Consider the following 20,228-nt stretch of genomic DNA (forward strand, 5'->3'; position numbering starts at 1 on the left):
CCAGCAGCCTGGGGTAACCCGCGACCGAGTCGGAGCCAGCCCTCTTGGCAGTGCCTCCCACGACCCACGCAGGGACAGCTGAGCGAGCGATAGGGCGCTGCGGAGCAGCTCAGAAACCAAGTCCCTCTCCTCCAAAAGAGCGACTCCAGAACATGGTTGGTTTTTTCTTTCGACCCTCTTTTTTTTTTTTTTTTTTTTTTTCCCCAAGGATTCCTTCCCCGCGGATGAGCGGCTCTTTCCACGCGCACTGCCAAGGTCCATCCTTCCCTCCCTGGCCGCGCACACGGCACTGGGCGTGTAGCCTGGGCTCTATGTAACCCCCGCCGGCACGGCACGGCCCCGCCACAGCCGCTCCGGGCCGCCCGCGGGGATCCCGACGGCGCCCGCCGCTGTCGCCCTCCTCCGGGCGCGCCCCGGCCCCGGTGCCGGCCCCTGCCCGCCGGCGGTCCTCTCCGCCCGGCCCGGGACGCTTGACCGAACTCCCCCGTGGCGGAGCGGGGATGCCTCCTCCCCTGGCGACCGGCCAGCCGTCCGCGCCCGCCTCGCCGCGCTGAGGCCGCGGAGCCCGGCGCCGCTGCGGGAAGCACCGCGGCCGCCGGCGGAGCAGAAAGTGAAAGTACCTGCCGCCGGCGGAAGCCCCATGGGAAAAGCAAAGCCCGGCCGTCCCGCAGCCGCCTCTGACAGCGCCGCGGCCCCCCTCGGCCGGCGGGCGGCGGGGGGCTGCTGAGCCCCGCCCGGCCGCCGCGGCTCCTCTCGCCCCCTGCGCGGCGCTCCGCGGGCTGCAGGCACCATGGGCGGGACGGCGCCGCCACCATGACCGCGGAGCCGCCGGCGCAGCTCCCTGCCACCCCCCCGGACCATGTTCCATGGTAAGGAGCGCGCACCGCGCCGCGCCGCGCTGCTCCGCGGGCGGCGGCGGGCAGAGCCGCTCCGGGCGCCCCGCTCCACCTGCGCCCGGGCTGGGCTGGGCTGGGCTCCGCCGCGCTGCTCCGCTCCGCGCCCCCGGCCGCGCGGGCTCCTCACCGGCTCCGCTGCCTTCGCGCTGCCGGCCCCGCCGCCTCCTCTGCTGTGGCGGCGCGGTGCCGCCCGGTGCCCTTTTAAGCCCGCGGTGACGGCTCGGGAAATTCCCAGGTTTGCTTTTTTTTTCCTTTTCCCCTTAGAATGAAAGCAAAAGCGCCCGGTTGCCATCCCGCCCGCTGCCGGGAAGCTGGGCCCGGGAGTGGCGGGGGCAGCGGGACGGTGCGGGGCGGGGGAGCTGCGGCGAAGCATTGCTCCGCGCCGCTCCGCGCCGCAACGCGGGCACTACCGCTCCGCGGGGCGCGCCCGGAGCAGGTGCGGCGCAGCGCCGGGGATGCCTCGCCCTCGGGCCGGCGGAGCCCCGTCTCCCCGCCCGGCGGGCGGCGGGAGCGACCCGCGGAGCCGCGGCGCGCCCGTCCGTAGCTTGGCGCGGGTTCAGCGAGGCAGAGGGAGAAAAACTCGCTGTTGACCGCTCCCCTGGGGGACTGCGGGCTGCGGAGCGGGGCTGGGCGGCCGGGGCGGGGGGCAGAGGGGAGATCTCCGGCCGCGGAGATGCGGGTGGCTGGGGGCGGGTGGCCCCGCAGGCAGGCTGCTGCAGGGAGCCCGCGGGGTCCGGCCGGGGACGCGCCTCAGGCACGGGCGCGCCTGGGGTGCCGCTTCCAGGCTGCGTGCACAACAGGGGTTTTCTAATTAGAAAAAAACCCAAGAGGGGCTTTTTAATATTTGGAAATACTGGAAGGCTAACTCTTCCTCGCTTTTCTGGGAGAATTTTTTGGGACTTTCCAGATATGACTGATGAGCTTTTGGGAGTTTACTGAAAGGATGGGGCATTACCAGTAATACACGCTGCCTTTCTTTTGAAGCGCTGGTCGTATGGAGCGCTATCAATTCCGCTTCTTTTGAATTGAACCTAACTTTGAATTGAACCTAACTTTAAGAAAATTCCTTTCAATTTTCAGTCTAAGGCTCCTGGAATTTTTTATGACACTCGTCTAATGGGTTCCAAAGGACTCATTTAGGAATGTCTGAACAGGTTTCATCACGATCCTGCGATGGGCCAAGGAACTTAATGAGTGTGCAACATCTCTTTCAGAATTATCTGCTTTGATTCTGTAATTTCCTCATTTAAAAAAGGTTCACAATCTGTACCATACAGAGAAAGTAAAAATAAAAGTGACTTAGCAGTTTTAACCTATTATCTCCACTCGTTGCTGGACAAACCAAGTTTTAAGTGATGGAGTCTGTTAGGTTGATTTTAATTTAGAAGATTGTTATTTGTGTCTTTTGAAGGATGTTTTTGAAGCAGCATATCCAAGTTGCTTGTATCACTGCTATTTGGAAACAAGCATTGCAGTTCTTTTTTTTGCACTGGAATCAAGAGATGCAATGGTATATTGGAAAAAATGTTGTCCTGTAATGGACTTCTTGCATTTTTTTGTAGACTTCTTTTAAAATATTAAATCTCAGTCCTACAAACTGGTAATTCGCTTGGCATAGATACAGTTAGCATAGAGATTTACAAAGGTAAAGCTCTGTGGAGTTCAGGTGTCCACTTGGAGCTTGAAGATCATAATAGATTTGCCTTACCTAGGTTTTCTATTTACTACATGTAGGATACATTTAGGATCCATTTAGCTCTTCAGGCTAGATTTTTTGAGATATTAATAGACCTCTGTTAATCAGTATATGAAAAGGTTAGAAAATCTAGTTTTCAGGCCATCAAATTTCCCATTAAAATTTGGCAGAGAGCTTGCCACAAGGAGAATTTTGGAATTCAGCTTGTACAGGTAAAAATTTTCCAGTCCTGTTTCTAGGACAGACGTGTACATAACAGCGTGTTCACAAGTAGTCTATCAGAAAAAAAGGCTTTGGTAGTCAGGAAAAATGGTATGCATTCTGCTTTGAAGTAGCAGTGTGTGGTGGGAGTCAGCTGGGATGGGCTGTGAAGGGGCTGTGTTTTGAATGGCAGACGAGCACATGGCGTGACTGCAGTTCTTGCTTCATGGAGCTTAGGTGGCTCAGTAAAGATTATGGTCAAGTTTCATTGCTTTCTTCTTAGTTATTCAAGATTTCTCTCTGAGGCTGGGCTTTACTAGTGATGCCCAAGTCCAGAGATGCCCACCGCTGAGTGTTGGACTGGCTGTACCCAATGCTCCCATCCTCGCCAGAAGGAGTAGCGGTTAGGGTCAGGGCACCCCTTCTGCCTTTCCTGCTGCAATCCCACAGTTGCTCTGTGTGGGATTGTTGTTCTTACTGAGTAGCAGAGATGGGTAGAAACAGCTCATACTAGTCCAGGAGCCTGCTGTGATCTTTGCTAATGCTCCAACTTAAATTTCTAGTACTGTTTTTTTCCAAAACCTTCCGTTTAAGTGTTATCCTAGCCAGTCTAGCTGTAGGCCAGAGTCCCACTATGAGTTTCCTAATCCCGATATCGTGCTGTACCCAGTTTCCCTCATTCCTAGCATCAGGCCAGTCACCTACTGCCTCCAGTTACCCTGTCAGTCCCTTCAGGCTCTTTGGATATTTTGGTCCTTCCTCTCTCTGCCCATACGCACAAAACTCCTGTTTTCCTGGATGTCATGCAAGGACAGAAGATCAGGGGTTTGAGCAAAGCAAGATGGTCCACTAAAGGGAGAAACAAAGTGAGGGGGCAGTGCGATTTGCTCCAAAAGACTGCAGAAATCTTGCAGAGAAGGGTGTGTTGCCGCCTTATCTTATGTTACGGCCACTAGTATGGATTTGTACATTTGGTCAGCCCGAAAATGTGTTTAAACACACTTTTGATGTGAAGACGTGTTCATGGGCATTTGTAGAATATATCATATGAAAAATTGATAATGAGGATGGGATTCAGCTGCAGATTAAGACACTCGAATGTCTACACCTAAGACACTTACTTGTCTACATACAAAGTGGTTATGGTCCAGTTATGGTCAATGGAGAGACCTCGTCAACGCTTGGAAGCCTGGAGATTAATTCAGCCCAAGTAGACACCAAGTGGCTGGTCAGCTCAATAGCTGTAGGCTCTTAACCATGCTGGCTAAATCATCCTTGAGTCTGAGGGAGTTTAGACACCCAAATAGTGTCTTAATCTGGAGCTGAATCCTTCCCTCAAGTTAAAAATCATTTGGTTGTACAAAGGTCCCTTTTAAACTATTTAAACAGATTACAGAATATATTTGTAATACAGCATACCCTCTATGGCATTTAATATGTACTTAACTGCTCTTTGTTGTAATCCAGCCTTTTTTAGATCTATCTTTCGGGTTCTGCCACTGCTCCTTGTTCTGTCTCCAGTGAATTCATCTAGTTGTGCAATGGGAAATAAAACAACTGAAATCCGTGTGAAGTATGAGAATATACTAAGCCACGACATCGATGAGCTGGTAGGTAATAGCTCTTGGGCTTTCAAAAAATGTTGATTATTTTTAGATGATAGCAAATAATAATAATAGAAAGTTCTAATGTTAACATACGATAAAAGACCAATTTAAAATCACACATTATCCTGGAATGGTGGCTTTATTTGAGGGAGTGTGACAATTCAATCTCTTTAAAATCTCTGAAATCTGTGGATGCTGCCTATTTGCATGTACAAATACTGTGATACAGGTATTTGTGCCTGTGCACCATGTAGTTAGACACATGTACCATTTGGCCCTAAATAGTATAATAGATTACATTAAAAAGTACTCTTTTCTGAAGTAATTTCATGACTACTTCTGTCTATATCTTCTTATCAAGAGAAGAAAGCATTACACAACCTGTAATTTGTTCTACTAATTGTAGATTTCTTGACTGAAGTTTTATGTTGTCTATTGAATACAAATGCACAGAGGCACAAAATTCATACAAAAATAAAAGTTTCTTTGTATTTTACCTATTAATATATCTTGTTTAGCCAACAAAGAAATAACTTTTCTAGATGGCAGCAGAGAAAAACTTAACTTTCTCAGTTGTAAATCTCCTCCATTACGGCTTTATCAGCCAGATTTGTTACAGCTTTGCAAAATGTATCATAACAGTTTACTGATCCATGCCAAAACCTACCTTCGAACTCTTCCTCATGAATTATTAACAATTAAATTCATCTGTCAAGAACACTTTCATGGGAGAAAGCACTTTCCACAGTTGGATTAGCAGAGGCAGTTCTACGAAAATGGGATTTTTCTGGCAGTTTGTCACTAAACAAGAACTCACCATTCTTTTGCAGTCTTAAATCAAGATCTATTTGCATGAAATGCAAGTGATACACAGTGCTTTTCCAAAGGTGAAATCAGGAACCATTGTGTTTCTTCAGACTTCTGATTCACCACCATCCTTCAGAGCATTATGCCAGTGGTTTCCAACCTTTCTCTACCAAGGCACATCAGCCCTCACCTGGAAACAAAATACCTTTAGGGTCAGGGAACAATCATTTAATCTTCAAAAACATTCTGATCATGTTGTGTTTGTTGAGATTATGAAGAGAGAAAGGTCCTTCTCCATAGATAAATGACCTTATCCTGAACAAGGCACCAAAGTTGGGGAAAATATTAATGGATGTATTAGAACAGATAAGTAACCAACCCCTTTAGTTTGTCATCTTATTTCTGACAAAGACAAGTGTTTCCTAGAGAAAAAAAATAAACCCTCTTGGTGAGCAGTTATAAGATAGCTGACCTGTAAGAGAAAGCAATATGACAGGAATAACAGCCTCTGGGAGGCAGATCCCTCTCTCTTCCTGTGGTGGAGAGCCATGAGGCACATCCCAGCTCTGCTGGAGCTGCAGGGTCAGGGGAGCTGGGGGGGTGTCCTGGGCTGGAGGTGGCAATGCCTCGCCACTGCCCAACTGCAGGCTGCGGCTTGACGCACTCAGTGCCCCAGTTGCCATCAAGGATTTGAATGGAGCAATGCCATTCTTCCAGGTGCATTTTGAAAGTCTTTATCTTTTTTATTGTAACAAATATTATCACTGACAGTTTTTTAGGAGACTGTATGAGAATTAAAACTATTATCCAAATAAATAAACAAACAAACAAATAAATAAATCCTTAATTAATTGATGTTTGTGAAAGGTAACGGGAATGTACTGAACTCTGAAGCTTTTACTTCCTAGAATAGGCATGCACGAGCAACTACTCTGCAATTTTCTTCGCTTTCCTGTCTTTATTTTTCCCAGTTTCAGAGAGATTAATTTATCCTCTATGTAAAATCAGTGTATAGTCTTGTCACTAGAACTTAACAGCAAATATTATGGACAGTGCTGTTTGGGTGATAGGAACTGCCCACTAGGCACTTTCCTGCAATTGCAGAGCCAAAGTCAGTAACTTTCAGTCCCTCAGCCCGATGTTTGGAGGCAGTTGACTAGTGGGTTATATACTAGACCTCATAAGTTAATTTGATTTTCACTAATGCCTTTTCTGAGGCCAGGATTTCCCTTGGGTTGCTTTAGTCACAGCCAATAAACTGCCTTCAGAAATGGTTACTGTATGTTATACTAAAGATGATCTGAGGAAGTCAGTGAGAATGGGTAAATCCCTTAGCAGTTAGCAATGAAGCCACAGATATATAGGTTTTAGGGTGATTATTTATTTATTTATTTATTTATTTTAAAATCTTGGTGCTGTGTGACTGCAGCAAAACTTCATTCTGTTGTGGTACAAGCAGAGATGTGCATTATCTCCCAAATATTTGGTTTGGGTTTTTTTGTCAGTGAATATTTGACTCCCTAAACTCTTGGTTTTGAAAACACTTCCTGGATAAAGTTCTATTCATCTTGGGGGAACTTCTGAAATACAGGCGACGTTACACAAAAATCTGCAGAAAAACTTTAGGAATTACGTTGTCTAATGTGTTCATATGCTTGCCTAAGTGAGGAGATCTAACACAGTATTTTAATGAGCTGCCCTTCTGGTTGTATTACGTTATCTGGATTAAGGCTGAAAAAGAAAGCGAAGGAATTTTCTTGAGTTGGGTTCAGTTGTCATCTCGATGATAAGCGTTAAAGTAGAAGAAAAAAACCCAGAGAATAAAGCATTGATAAAAGATTATGGTCACGCAAAGGGAGCAAGTGATACTGCTTAGGACATCTTCTGTTAGTGCATATGCAAATGAGTGCTACAATTTGTTTAGATGCCCAGGGCATGTGTTTATTGAGACAAACACTGAGAAACATTGTATTTGATGTCTGTGTAAGATATAAATATTCCTATGTGTTTTAAAATGCCAAAGAACCAAGTAATTCAATAGAATATGAAGGTTTAAAATGAATAGATTTGTGTCCAGTTCTGGGCTCCCCAGTCCAAGAGAAATATGGAGCTACTGGAGAGAGTCCAGAAAAGGGTCACAAAGATGATGAAAGGACTGGAGCATCTCTCCAATGAGGAAAGGCTGAGAGAGCTCGGACTGCTCAGCCTGGAGAAGAGAAGGCTCAGGAGGATCTTGTCATGTGCAGAAATACCTTAAGGGAGGGGGCAAAGAGGACAGAGCCAGGCTCTTCTCAGTGGTGCCCAGTTACAGGACTTGGGGCAATGGGCACACACTGAAACACAGGAGGTTCCCTCTGAACATCAGGAAACACTTTTTCACTGTGAGGGTGACCGAGCACTGGCACAGGTTGCCCAGGGAGGTTGTGGAGTCTCCATCCTTGGAGATATTCAAAAGCCATCTGGACGTGGTCCTGGGCGACCAGCTCTAGGTGGCCCTGCTTGAGCAGGGGGGTTGGACCAGATGACCTCCAGAGGTCCCTTCCAACCTCAGCCCTCCTGTGATTCTATGTGATTCTGTGAATACCTTTAGAAATTGTAGCTGGATTGGAGTTTTCTTTGCCTGTTTGCTCAGAATTGCAAAGCAAAAAAGCTCAGAATTGTACACTGACCCTGCTACACCTGAGGAGATGCTACAGAACAATTTAGTGTTGACAGTGCCAGCTGTTGGTGAAAAACTTGGCTCACTTGATTAAAAGTACTTCCACGTTTAAACATTTATGGTATTTTACAGGTAAATATGTCTGCAGAGTATCGTGACAGGTGCTGCAAGAATAAAAAACATGAAAATAGCAAAGTGTTTTTCTGCAATGATACTCAGGTAAAATTTAACTTCTCAGAATTTGCTTTAGAGAATACAAACTCAAATGGGTTCTTTGTACAGTCCAGTTCCTGAATAACATATTGTGATAGAGAGTAATATTACCTTTTAGTAGTCAAATCATTATATTCAGGGTTGTTCCTTTTTTGAATGTGGAATCACTCAATTTATCAAGTAAATTGATATTTTTAAAATTAAAATATTAAGTAATTCCATATCCAAGAAATGGGTTTTTTTTATACTGTAAAGATTCTTTTTTATTTTTAATCCAAAATAGTACATTAGTAATGCAAATCCAAATAGTAACTTATTTTATTTTGCCAATGGAAATTCTGTCAATTCCGCAACATCTGTTTTCATTTTTCTGCAGAAAATCATATTGGCTAAGCTTTTCACTTCAGATCTGAATGCTTTAAAAGTAATAGTTTGGACAGATCTCAAATGGCAGAAAGCACACTTGTCAGCTGTTGCTGCAGATTTTATTATGACTTGATAAAAGGACTGACTCCAAAAATCATTCACTGTTTTCCTAACTGCAGGACTCGATTTCATTATGGCTATGATTTCTCCCTAACATCCTTACGCTATTATTGTTACTACTACTTTAAGTATTTTGAAGAGGTGGCAGGTAGGTCAGATTAGTCATGTATTTTATTGGAAAAGATTGGCAGTATGAAAGCAAAAGAAACTAATGGAGCTTTTTTTAAAAGACAAACCAACATTATAAAGAATTAATGGTGCACAGACTTTTCAGGACATGTTTTTCTTGCTGTCTTTACAGGAAATAGAATCACTACAGAGTATGGCATGCAACATGCTCAGATTCTTTCATAAGCAAAAAATCAGCAAAGACTTTAGATGGAAAGCAGCATTAGTCTCATGTGGGTCATTACAGGTTCTACAGTGCAAATGTGAAAGACATAAAAAAGAAAAGGTGAGTGGTTGTGATGGTCTACAGTTTATTGGAAGTATGTGGCTTATTCCTTAGAACTCTTCAACACAGACTATCATATCTACCTCTCCAAGGTGCAACTATCACGCACGTGTTATATGCATGATGAATTTTGCTCTGTATAGCATGTGTCTTGTAATAGACCTTAAGCCCAGTGCAAAGGTTAAGACAATGATCTGGAAGTGAAGATATATACTCTGGTTCAGTACTGAAATACCTGAGTTAATTCTCCAGTAAAAGACAAAGGCCACACTTGTGCGAAGAAGGCCTTTAACTTCTCTAGTGTATAAAATCATAGTTGTTACTTCTCACTGGGGTTCTACCCTAAGATTAATGTTTAATTTGGTTTGTTTCAACAAAAAATAGTGGGAGTTTCTCTCCATAATCCCTTTGATCTTTATTGTAACCACAATATCTCAAGCTCAGCAAGAACAGTTAGATATGAAAATATTTGGATTTTTAGTCATTGGCAGAATCTGCTCTTTGATGTGTCACTCAAATCTAGCGCAATGATCTAGACTACCATAGCAAAGTAAGAGCGTTCTTTTAAGTGTGGCTCACAGTTACCTATTGAACACAAAAATATTGACCAACATCAAAAAGCCTCCCCATAGGCACCAAAGGATATAATTCTTTATGATTGGCTTAAATAGTTGGATTGAAGGCTGCATTTAACTAATTCTTTTTCTCCTTGAAATGGAGAAACTCTTATAATCTAGGACTAGGTCTTCAAAGTAATGTTGGCATCTATATTTTGCTTAGCCACCTGTGGTGAATCCAGCGTTTGCCTTACCATAAGAGGTATCCCAGTTAAGTCATAGAAGTCAGAGTGTCACCCTTGAAATTCCTGCCTAACCTCGTGGATGCCTGGTTTTATTTAAAGACCAGTTAAAGTCATTTGGTAAAAATTATGAACAGTCATTGCATATGGATAAGAACCAGGGTCTTCTTGTCTCTGGGTGAGATCCTGAACACTAGGCCACAGCACCAGCCCTGGGAACAGGTCTGTCTTGTTCCACCAGTCTCAAGGTACCACACATGTAGTCATATCTTTTGAAGTTTGGCTCACAATTTAATTGGCTTTATTTTTCCAGTCCTTCAAATAATGGAGGATAAATTTCAAACCGCTGACAGAGGATGTACGTGTTCTCAGTTGCACACGCTGGTTTCAGCTGTCCATATTTGCTGTGCGTGAAAGCCGCATCCTCCCAGTCCAGTGAGCAGGGGCGGCAGCAGGGCTGTGCTCAGCGTGAGAACATCAGAGTGATGCGGGCTGTGTACCGTCACAGCACCCCAGCTTTCTGGCTTAATTACCATGTAAGGTACCTCCATTATTTATTGAGATGTAACGGAATCAGTTTGTTTTAAAAGATGTCAATATGAAAAGAATAAGCACTTCTCAATTAACAATACAAACTATTCTTTTTCAGGTTTGCACGCAGGTAAATACACATAATAAAGAAGATACAGAAACAGGTGAACATTCCAAAAAGAAATGTAACCAAGAATTTTGTGAACTGAAAGAAAATATATCTAGCCTTCGATCCTGCTGGAATAAATTTGAAAAAATAATTTCCAGGTGAATCCTGCTCTTCTCTTTCTAAGTGGCATTACTTGGTATCTTTGCATTTTATATGCATTCTTTGAGTAACTGCTCCTTTATATGAACACTTTATGCCAGAATTCTGATGGAAAGCTACTGTACCTTGTTCCTGGATATGGAATAAAGAGAAATGGCTAAACCAAGCTGCTGAAGTCCAAGAAGTGGAAATAAAAGACCACCATTTTAAACAAAGAGCGCTGCAGAAGGCTGTGTCCCACCTTCGTGCTCTGGAAACTACTTTGAATTTTCTGATCTTTCGAGTAACTTCATAATACCGTCGTATGAAAGCAATCTACTTACATGTCTGCTGCAATTTATAAAAACATCTTACAAGCTGCAGGTGAAGAAAACAGCATGGAAAAGTAGCTGTTGTCTTTTTATCTATATGAAACACATCAAGGACCAAAAGGAACAATTTATCAAACAAGCAGCTGATCTTGGGTCTGTTCTGCTGACGCAATAATGTTTTCAGCATGGGTATCTAATGGGTCTACAAACTGATTTAGGTTTGGAAAAATAGCAAAAAGGTTAACTTTTTGAAAAACTTAGGAAGAGTACTGATTTTTGAGAGATGTAGCACACTTCTACTGGCTGAAGTAGAGGCAAGACAGCGAGACCTATGGAAGGCAAAAAAGGAGATGCGTGAATGTAAGTTTGTTCAGCTGACTGGAAACAGCTCTAGCCTTACGTATTTGGTTATCCTAGAGTTAGCTGCAGGAGGAGCTAGAATTTCTTACCTTCAGATTGTGATTTCTTACATGCAATTATTTTATATAACGTGTTTAACATGTTAGACAAACGTGACTTAAAATGTGTGAATATTTTCAGAGAATAATATATTGGCATTTAACTAATAAAGTGTTCATATTTAATTTTGGATAAATAGAAGTATTTTTATAGTTGTTTATAACTCTTTTGCAGTTTCTTACTTTGATATTATAACTCCTTTGGTAATAAAATATTTGTCTTCTATGGAATTGGGCTGTTGACTTTTTGGGTGTCATTACTCCTTTTTTAGCTTTTTTTTCCCAGGTAGTCATTAAAAGCACAGCTGGTAATGTAACCTCCAGCTGCCTGGGACTTCCCATTATAAAATACCTATTTCTTAGTTGCTTGTAACCTGGCCAGTTTAGGTAAACATTTCCATACCAGGTATCTGCCTTGGACTAAATACTTTGGGAAATCTTTAGTTAAGTCAGCTTGTTGTTTACTGGTTCAGAGCAAGGTAACATATATTGTTTTATCTGTGCTAAAAGAAATTTTCCAGGGAACTAGTCTGAAAAATTTTTGGTATTCAGAACAAAGACCTGAAAAAATGGTGTCAGGTGCTTCAAAGAACTGTATAGATCTCCTTTGACTGGAATAAGATCTGCTGTACTGAATCTGTGAAACTCAGTGTGCCCTACTGCTAATGGTGAGGGAAGAGGTTAAGAGCAAAGCAGACATACTGTTATACTTTCATGGAATACACGCCCTCCAACCCCCCCATCTATTTATGGCAAAGAGACTTCTTGAGGTAGGAGTAGTATCTTTGTAAAACTGTGATTGAGACTTTCACATATTCTCTTTAGCTCTTGATGCAAGAGATTATTGCAACTTTAACCCCAAACACTGAAAAAAAACCTCAAACCCAACCCATAACTCTTATGTAATACGAAAGCCAAACAGATTTCCCAATATCATACTGCAGCTAGGATAATGTAACCACTACTGTAAGGACTTCTCTGGAAATCCCTTCTACTGAAAGAAGTCCCAGGAAACGGAGGATTAAATTTGTCTCTGAGACTAAAGAACAGTTGCTCTTTTCTGGAAATTCAAGAACACTTGAAACCCAAGATTTATTTCCTATTAACCACTTGGCAAGGAAAGATCAGTGGGAATTAAAAGAAAAACACACAGATGCAATATTAGCTACTACAAAACTGGAAGTTCAGTCAGCTTAAATGACTTAAGCAGCAGCCCACAACTTAAATCTTGAGGCAAATAAAGCAGTTTCAGGCATATCTGGGGGAAAGGACCAAGGTTAGATGCAGAGCAGAAATTTAAATTGAGTGATTATGAAATAATGGTTTTTTTCTGATTTCTTTTAATAAATATCCTGCCTGCCTGATTCTTGGTGCCAAATTTCCTGAGTCACCACTTACCTGCAAAAACTAACTTCTAAACACAGCAACTTCTGCTCTTTGATTTGTTCCTTCCATTTGAGAACCTTCTCCGGTCTCTCCTGAAATTACAAATGTGACCACAATAAACTGCTCTGCAGGAATAGGCGAAGGGATGACAACCTTGCAGGGTATCAGCACCACGCCTATCTCCCTGCCACTTTCATTTATGTATTTATGCAAGAAGCAATATAAGTAGGTCAAACCCATGATTTAGAAATACATGGAATTTATGGGAGAGTGTCAAGCGAAAAAACCTTAGGTATTTAAATCAGTAAAAAGAACTTTAGTACTGTTGTTGCAAGAGATTATGAGAAAGTAGAAAGGGGTAACTAACCCCTGTGAGCAAGATAACGTTGCACATTTCTAACAGCAAGAATGAGTGAGGTGCTCTGTGGTTTATAATGAGAAGGAAGAACTTCTGGTGTTTAGGAAGCCAAGGAAGGCCACTGGAAGAGAATATTCAAATCTCACTTTACACCACCAATCAGATGTTTACAGCTGCAGTTCTTTAGCTAAAGATGCAGGAGTATACCTCTCCTGGCTGGTTATGTTTCCCTCCAGTTCCATCTCTTCAGCTTTCTGCTGAGCAAAAGAGATGTTGGCTTTATGGTAGGTTTCATTCAGCAGCTACTTAGGTTTTTGTTGTGTTTGTTTGTTTTGTTTTTTCTCCTGCTGATTGGAATGGTTCACAGTGAACTAGAATAAAGAGGAAGCCAGCATGAGGAATATTGTGGAATGTCAGTGGTGACGAGAGATTTTTGCAGACTCTTGGCACATAAATGAATTTCATCCAGAATGCAGGGAAAACATATCTCCCTTCCTCTGAAGAGGGTGTGGTGAAGTAAGCAAAAGAGCCAAGGAAGAACTTTCCCCTAAGAAGAGGAAGGAAAAGAGGAATTGGTCTCTACTAATCCATATTTAGCCAAAAAAATCAGGAACCCAAACCCTTATTACAATTTCTGCTCACACAAGTGAACTTCATAGGAAAAATATAACTTCTACTTTTTTCCTGCTTAATCATTTCATCAACAAAACAGTGCTCTAAACTCATGAAGGAGAACAAACCCAGATCAAGCTTAGGTTATATATTATACCTCGCAGCCTTATTTAAAAAAAAAAATTATTATTTACTACAGGTATCACAGTGATAGGCTCTGTATAAACTGAATTCTCCATATAGTTAGGAAAAATAAAACATATAGAGTTAACTTTATATAAGCAGATCACACTGATTTAAGTATCTGGTATGGAGTATTTTTCAAGGTGACTGAGGAATCCAAATCTCATCTCGCAAGTCAATTAAAAAAACCTATCCTTTGAAAAGAATAACTAAGTGGTTCCAGCCACTAGGAGAAGACAGTGGACGGTCCTTACATCAGGTCCAGTGTACTTGAGACCAAAGACATCACAATATTCATAAGGCTGAAATGATGTTACCTATCCCTATGCTATTTTATTTAAGACAATTTCACATTTGGCTACAAAAATGTGTGCATCACAAAAAGTTTTATTGGCATATTCGCTTTATTGTTAACAAGTGGCAAATTAGCATTAGGTGGTGATTTACATTTATTAATTAAAACAGAACTGACACTTTAAAATAAACATAATATACCAAATAAGATGCAAACAAACTCAGGAATTCTGCAAAAAAAACACTGGATGGTCACAAACACAAATATTCAATGTACTGAGGGGCAAGGCAAACATAATAAATGCAATGCTGACAGAATTAATCACCTCAAACACATGAATGAACATTTCATTTAAAAACATGGAACATCAATAAATAAACTTATGAAGATACATACTAAGTATCATATGAAGGATGAACACCAAGAGTTAGAGCAATCATATAAAGCAGGTATTGTAACAGTCATAGAATACTCAGCACTTTACAGATCAGACCCAAACCCATTCACACTTCTGCCAGAAATCCAAATCCAAATACAGAACTATGGTAAACCATGCACTACTATTTAGAACTTAAGTTCAATATTCATCTATATTAAACTGAATATTTGATCTGCTGACTCAAAAGCTAATGTTCACATTGGAGAAATATGATTTCCCTATTGATTATTTTTGTAAAGAAGAAACAGTAATTAAGAAAAAATCTGAATAAGCTGTTTTCTGGCAACATGAAATGGAATGGGACTAAGTAGGATCCTCCAGAAACATGTATTCTGGAATGACGTAACAAACAAACAAAAAACCCCACAAACAAAAAAACCCCACAAACCACAACCACCGTACTAGTATGCAAGAGTAATCTCTTATATTGTGAATATTGAAAAGAAAATATCAACCAAGTAACTGCTGAATACAGCTAAAGAATCTTTTACCTAACATTTCTGCCAACACCACAATTAGGTAACTCAAACCTTATTCAGTGAGTTAAAAAAAAAAAAGGCAACAAAACCATCACAAGTTGGAATGAGCTGTACTTGAAAGGCAATAAAACTATTTTCACCACAGCCACCAAAACCAATTTCACCAAAGATTAAAATTCTACCGTGTCATACAACCCATAGAATTATTCATAGCTTAGTCAAACTGAAAACAAAGTTGCAAAAAGTGCTCTTACACAACACAGACTTGTCAGCCAAGATTAAAAAAAACTTGTAACAAGTTTGTTCTTTGCACATATACAAAGTCTATGTGATGGAAACTAGCACTTCTTGAGAACTTTGCAATACACAGACAATACCATTTTGTTTTATACTCAGACTAATTACATAGGCTACATCAGTGTGCACTACCACCTGCCTTGTTTATTAGCATTTAAACTACTGCAGTCATACCTCCTTCCACTGATTTGATAGGTGTGCATCACAAAACTGTTCTCTGCACACTGCCTTTCAGGCACTAACTCTCAGTTGCAATGGTGAATTAGGAGCTAGTCTCTCTCAGATGACAGAGAGCTTCCATGACGCATGAAGACTGGATTAAGTCTTAAAATACATTTTGGAGTTACTAGCCTGTGAACCTCGCTACCTGCAGCAGGCACAGAAGAGCTTGAGCAGCCGCTGCCTGCGGCATGGCAAGAACAGGTTCCGTGTCGAGAGCACCATGGAGAGCTACCCACACGCCACCCTCTCCTTCCCAGCCAAGGAACCCTTCGGGTTGAGCTTTTCAAGTCCACTCAGGGAAGTTTAATGGCTCTTCGAGTCTCTTTGGTGAATTTGAAAAATTCTGCCTAAATGTTCATTTCATAGGTACAAGCTGAAATGGTGGTAAAGCACCCCCCCATGCCCACTTCCCTGGAGTGGTGTGTAAGACTGATGGTATAATTATCCATATAACCACATACTTAAGTTGCTGTATATTTAGAGATGCGAGTTCTGAAACTACCTACGGTGTGAGTATCACTCATAAATATAAACCTGTGTAAGATACATCACATAAATATTAAGCCCTATGCTATGTTGTTTTTACTACTGAAGCTGGTATTTTTCATAATTCCATTGCACTTATATCAATATAGTTCCAATGATTCTGCACTCCTTTCTGGCACAGAGATGTCCCTTGTATAACAGATATTCAGAAAAGCAGAATGGGAATGCAAACACCCTCAGGCCAGACCTCAAAACCAGTCTTCTCCTTTCTCCTTTATGTGGAATTTTACTTTTGACTTTTTTTTTTTTTCTTTCTTTCTTTTTTAATTGAATAGAAGAACCTTAGTAAGCCCATTAGGAAGATATAGTGGCAGACAGTAAAAGGAAGTTTGTCATAGGGTCAGACATTGGTAAGAAATCATTAAAACAATCAATCACATCAATAAATTTCACTTTAAATAGACAGTAACTACATTAGTCTACTGTCTGAGGCTTCAAAATCCTCCAGTAGCATTCAGTCCTGTTTTGTATCAACTCTGCTTTAGAGAAACAACTTTTTACATTTGTATAACTTACGAGTTCTCACAAAATACACGTGTGTGCTCATACACTCACAGAGAACTGGAAAGACAGGTGCTAAATGGAGTAATCATATCATCCTAATTTTACACATGAACTCTAAGGAATTTATGCTTTTAAATATCTGTCAACTAGGCATCCAGAGGATGGCACTAGCTAAGTTTAGACTCACCAGTGAAGTGCATCAGCGGTGCATAGTTCATCTAGGCGTTTTATCTTCACGATTGTCAATATTCTGATTCTTGAGACATTTTGGAACACTCCCCTTTCAGTATATGTATCCATGTTTTTTCCTCCCATGAAAACCAAGGCATAAAGGCAGGGGAGAGAGCCAGGGCAAGAGGCTTTGGACCTAGGTCATTAATAAAATAAATTTGGGAACTTCCTGACACATGTAATGTACCTAAAGATTCAAAATTCAGAGTCTATCTCCCTTAACAGTTTATTTTTTCTTTAAATGTAACAGATTTGTTTCCCATATTCGGTTCTGCAGGGGTATTATAAAAACAAATTTACTATTTTCTAACAAACATTCCATTGAGATGGAATTACAGAGCTCTGTGCTGATAACTCATGTAATACGGTCTGTAACATCAGAGACTTTAGAAACCTATGACATTCAGTAACAAAACCAGTCGATAAAGTGGAAACATACTAGGCCTCTGATAGTCTCACTATACAGTAGTAAACTGCATAGTCAATTATATTTTCATTGTCTGCTTATATTTTTTGTAGATTCAAACACATAGACATTATCCAATGTTACTATCAACAGTCATTTATGTTTCACTAGACCTTCTTGTAAGGCCAAATTAAAAGTTCAGGAAATCTTTTAAAAATTCTTCTTTCAGTTCAAGTTAATCCCCTCTCTAGTCCTTGCTATAAATCATGGAAGTGTAAATAAAGTAAATGATGTGTCACTCCAGTAATTTACTAAATGCTGCATTGGAAGCAAAGAGTTATACAAACAGCTCAAAAAGCAGAAATTATGGTAACTGTATGTGGATTGATTTGAAACTAGGAAGCCTGCCACCTACAATTCAAAGGAGAAACAGTCAATGTTTCTTCTACAGTTACACCAATCCTGTAAAACCTGGAAGGTATTTATTTCCTTACTAAACTTTCCCTTTGTAGAAAGCATCTTCAATAAATGGTAAAATGCATTTTTCCAGCAGAAACAGGAATTGGAAATTGATCAAGTCAGACAAAGGAATTGATTCCTCAGTAGATTCACTAACTGATCAGACCTATTCTGGACTTGTATATTTGCTGATGGACACTCAGCTTCCAATACTTCAGTCTGCAGACCTCCACGGCCAAAGTCCAGGGCAAATTTTCTAAAGCAGGCTTATCTATGCAAAGGATGCAGGATTCAAATTTTTCCAAGTACAGATATGAATGGGCCAAAATATGGATCCTAGAACCTAAACTACCTAGAACATAATTTGGCTAAGATCTGTCAGTTCTAACTATTATTACCAGTCATCCATCCTATCATGCTCAGTAGCTAGCTCATGCAAATTATAATAAAACAAAACTACACTGAATGAAGGATAATTTCTAAAAATAATTTTGTATTAAAAGTGTAAGACAATTCCACACCATTGAACTAATTCTAACACATCAATAGTTTGTGGCCTGCAACATGACTATATCAAGTTTCTTAAATCTGTCATCCTCCAAGGCTGGTACCTGCTTTGGAGATGCTTTTCTTCAATCATGCTTTCTTCAAAATTGGCCCCACTGATAGTAATCACAAGTTTTGAGAATGCAAACAATGATTATAATACTATCATGGAACACTACACTATATTTTGCATAAGCTACAAAGAAATTACATGAATTGATATAATCGTGTTTGCGAGCTGAAAGTAACCATTTCTGACAAAAAGAGTGTATTTATTGTGGGAAAGGCACAATTAAGTTCTTTCAGATTGTTCTTTCACGCATAACTAAGATGGTGCCAGTACTTCAAAGCAAAACTTCACAAAACAAATTACTACATTCAGATACAAGTTAAGTGATTCGGCTTGTGAATGGTTTTAATACCCTGTGTAATTTATTAAAAAAACCCAACAACTTCCAGGGCCTGACCCTTCTTCCCAACAAGTTAATGCAAAGTCTGTTACCAACCTCAAGAGGCTGCTGTTCAGAGCCCAAGAACACACAAAATCGCAAAAAACCATATAAGGTATTAACACATAAACCTATGGAGCACAGTTACTCCATTATGCGCTCATATGTAAGCTGTGCTATTTGCACAGGAATAAGAATAGAAAACAGTCACTACTTACATCAAGTTCAACTGCTCTAATAACACACGTTTTTATGGGACTCTTTTTTTGTATTGGATACGTCAAGAAGGCTGTTTTCAAAATAAGAGTTCAACATTTAGGTAGGCTAAGCATAGACTTTGTCTCTCCTTCAGGAAATGAGGGAAGAGAAAAAAGGAGCGGGACCTTTGGAAATCTTTAAAGACAAAAAGCACAAAACTTTTAGATATGCTAGTCATAGTGGAGCACAGGAGGAGGAAGACAAGTATTTCTGAACAAAGGAACTTAATAAAATGACAATACCATATTTGTCCTTATAAATACATAAAAATATTAACACGTTCTTACTGGAAAACAGAATATGGAAAGCCACAAACAAAAATCTTGCTTTTCTTCTTACACGTGAACAGAATTATCAGATAGTTTTTCCACTTTGATTCTTTAAAAAATCCTAGGAAGTAACTGGAAAGTCCAATTAGGATATTACTGTTAAAGAGTTTAAGGGGATCCAGACTTTTTGCACTTTTAACTAGGAATTTATAAGGAGTTGCTCATGTTGTTTTCACTTAGAATACAGCATCTAAGTTACCGTCACATATGAAGGAAATGCCTCCACAGAGAAACTTTTGAAGCCCAAGTTTTTCATGGATAGTTCCCTATGGGTAAGTATTATCCTACATAAGTGATTTAAATAATCCTTTATCTAGTAGGATTTACAAGAAAAATAACATTGAACCACTTCCGCTACCTAACTTACTTAACACTTTTTTACCTTAATTTTAATTACTTCCAACAGAGATCAAAGAGCATTTCCTTGAATGGCACAGTTTTAGGTACCTGCTATTTTTATATACAGTATATATATTTGTTTATAAATAAGTGTGTAACCAGAAGATTGCACTCAGAAAATTACAATATGATGTTTCAACATGTTTGCAGCATGAAGTCTAACTGAAAGAAGTGCTCTAGCTTTCCATGCAGCAGTACGTAGCAGATGCTTCCAATTTCTCATTTTCTTTTTGCTTTTAAGAATGTGTTCACACAACCATTCTTCGAATTCCACACTCACAGCAAAACTTCGCCCATTCCACTGGATACCTTGTTCCACATTCATGGCAGAACTTTGATAACTGTACAGGTGAATTTCCTTCGCTGCTTTTTGAACTTCCTCCGTTGATTGAGGATGGGTAGTCTCCACTGTCATACCCAATTTTACCGTCAGACCTGAAAATC

The 20,228-nt window shown here is 40.8% G+C and overlaps 2 protein-coding genes across 6 annotated transcripts in view; one reads left to right on the forward strand and one right to left on the reverse strand.

Annotated features, from left to right (window-relative positions):
* Positions 1-826: 826 nt before the first annotated feature.
* Positions 827-10,620, forward strand: IL7 (interleukin 7). Its single transcript, XM_072851222.1, has 5 exons — positions 827-869; positions 4,261-4,403; positions 7,999-8,085; positions 8,867-9,019; positions 10,468-10,620. The coding sequence occupies exons 1-5, from the start codon at positions 860-862 to the stop codon at positions 10,618-10,620; spliced, it is 546 nt and encodes a 181-aa protein (XP_072707323.1). The 5' UTR covers positions 827-859.
* A 3,672-nt stretch (positions 10,621-14,292) lies between these two features.
* The window catches only part of ZC2HC1A (zinc finger C2HC-type containing 1A), a 39,938-nt gene continuing 34,002 nt past the window's right edge, over positions 14,293-20,228 (reverse strand). For 2 of the 5 annotated variants that reach the window (XM_072852304.1, XM_072852302.1), the window contains 2 exons: positions 20,094-20,219; positions 14,293-17,074 (listed from right to left, as the gene is read on the reverse strand). In XM_072852304.1, coding sequence (XP_072708405.1) covers positions 16,891-17,074; positions 20,094-20,219 — 310 coding nt within the window. In that variant the 3' untranslated portion in view covers positions 14,293-16,890. Of the gene's footprint in view, positions 20,220-20,228 lie in introns of all 5 variants that reach the window. The other 3 variants (XM_072852305.1, XM_072852303.1, XM_072852306.1) reach the window with 2 other exon arrangements.

Source organism: Ciconia boyciana, chromosome 2 (assembly GCF_034638445.1).
Source record: "Ciconia boyciana chromosome 2, ASM3463844v1, whole genome shotgun sequence".
Taxonomy (NCBI): Eukaryota; Metazoa; Chordata; class Aves; order Ciconiiformes; family Ciconiidae; genus Ciconia; species Ciconia boyciana.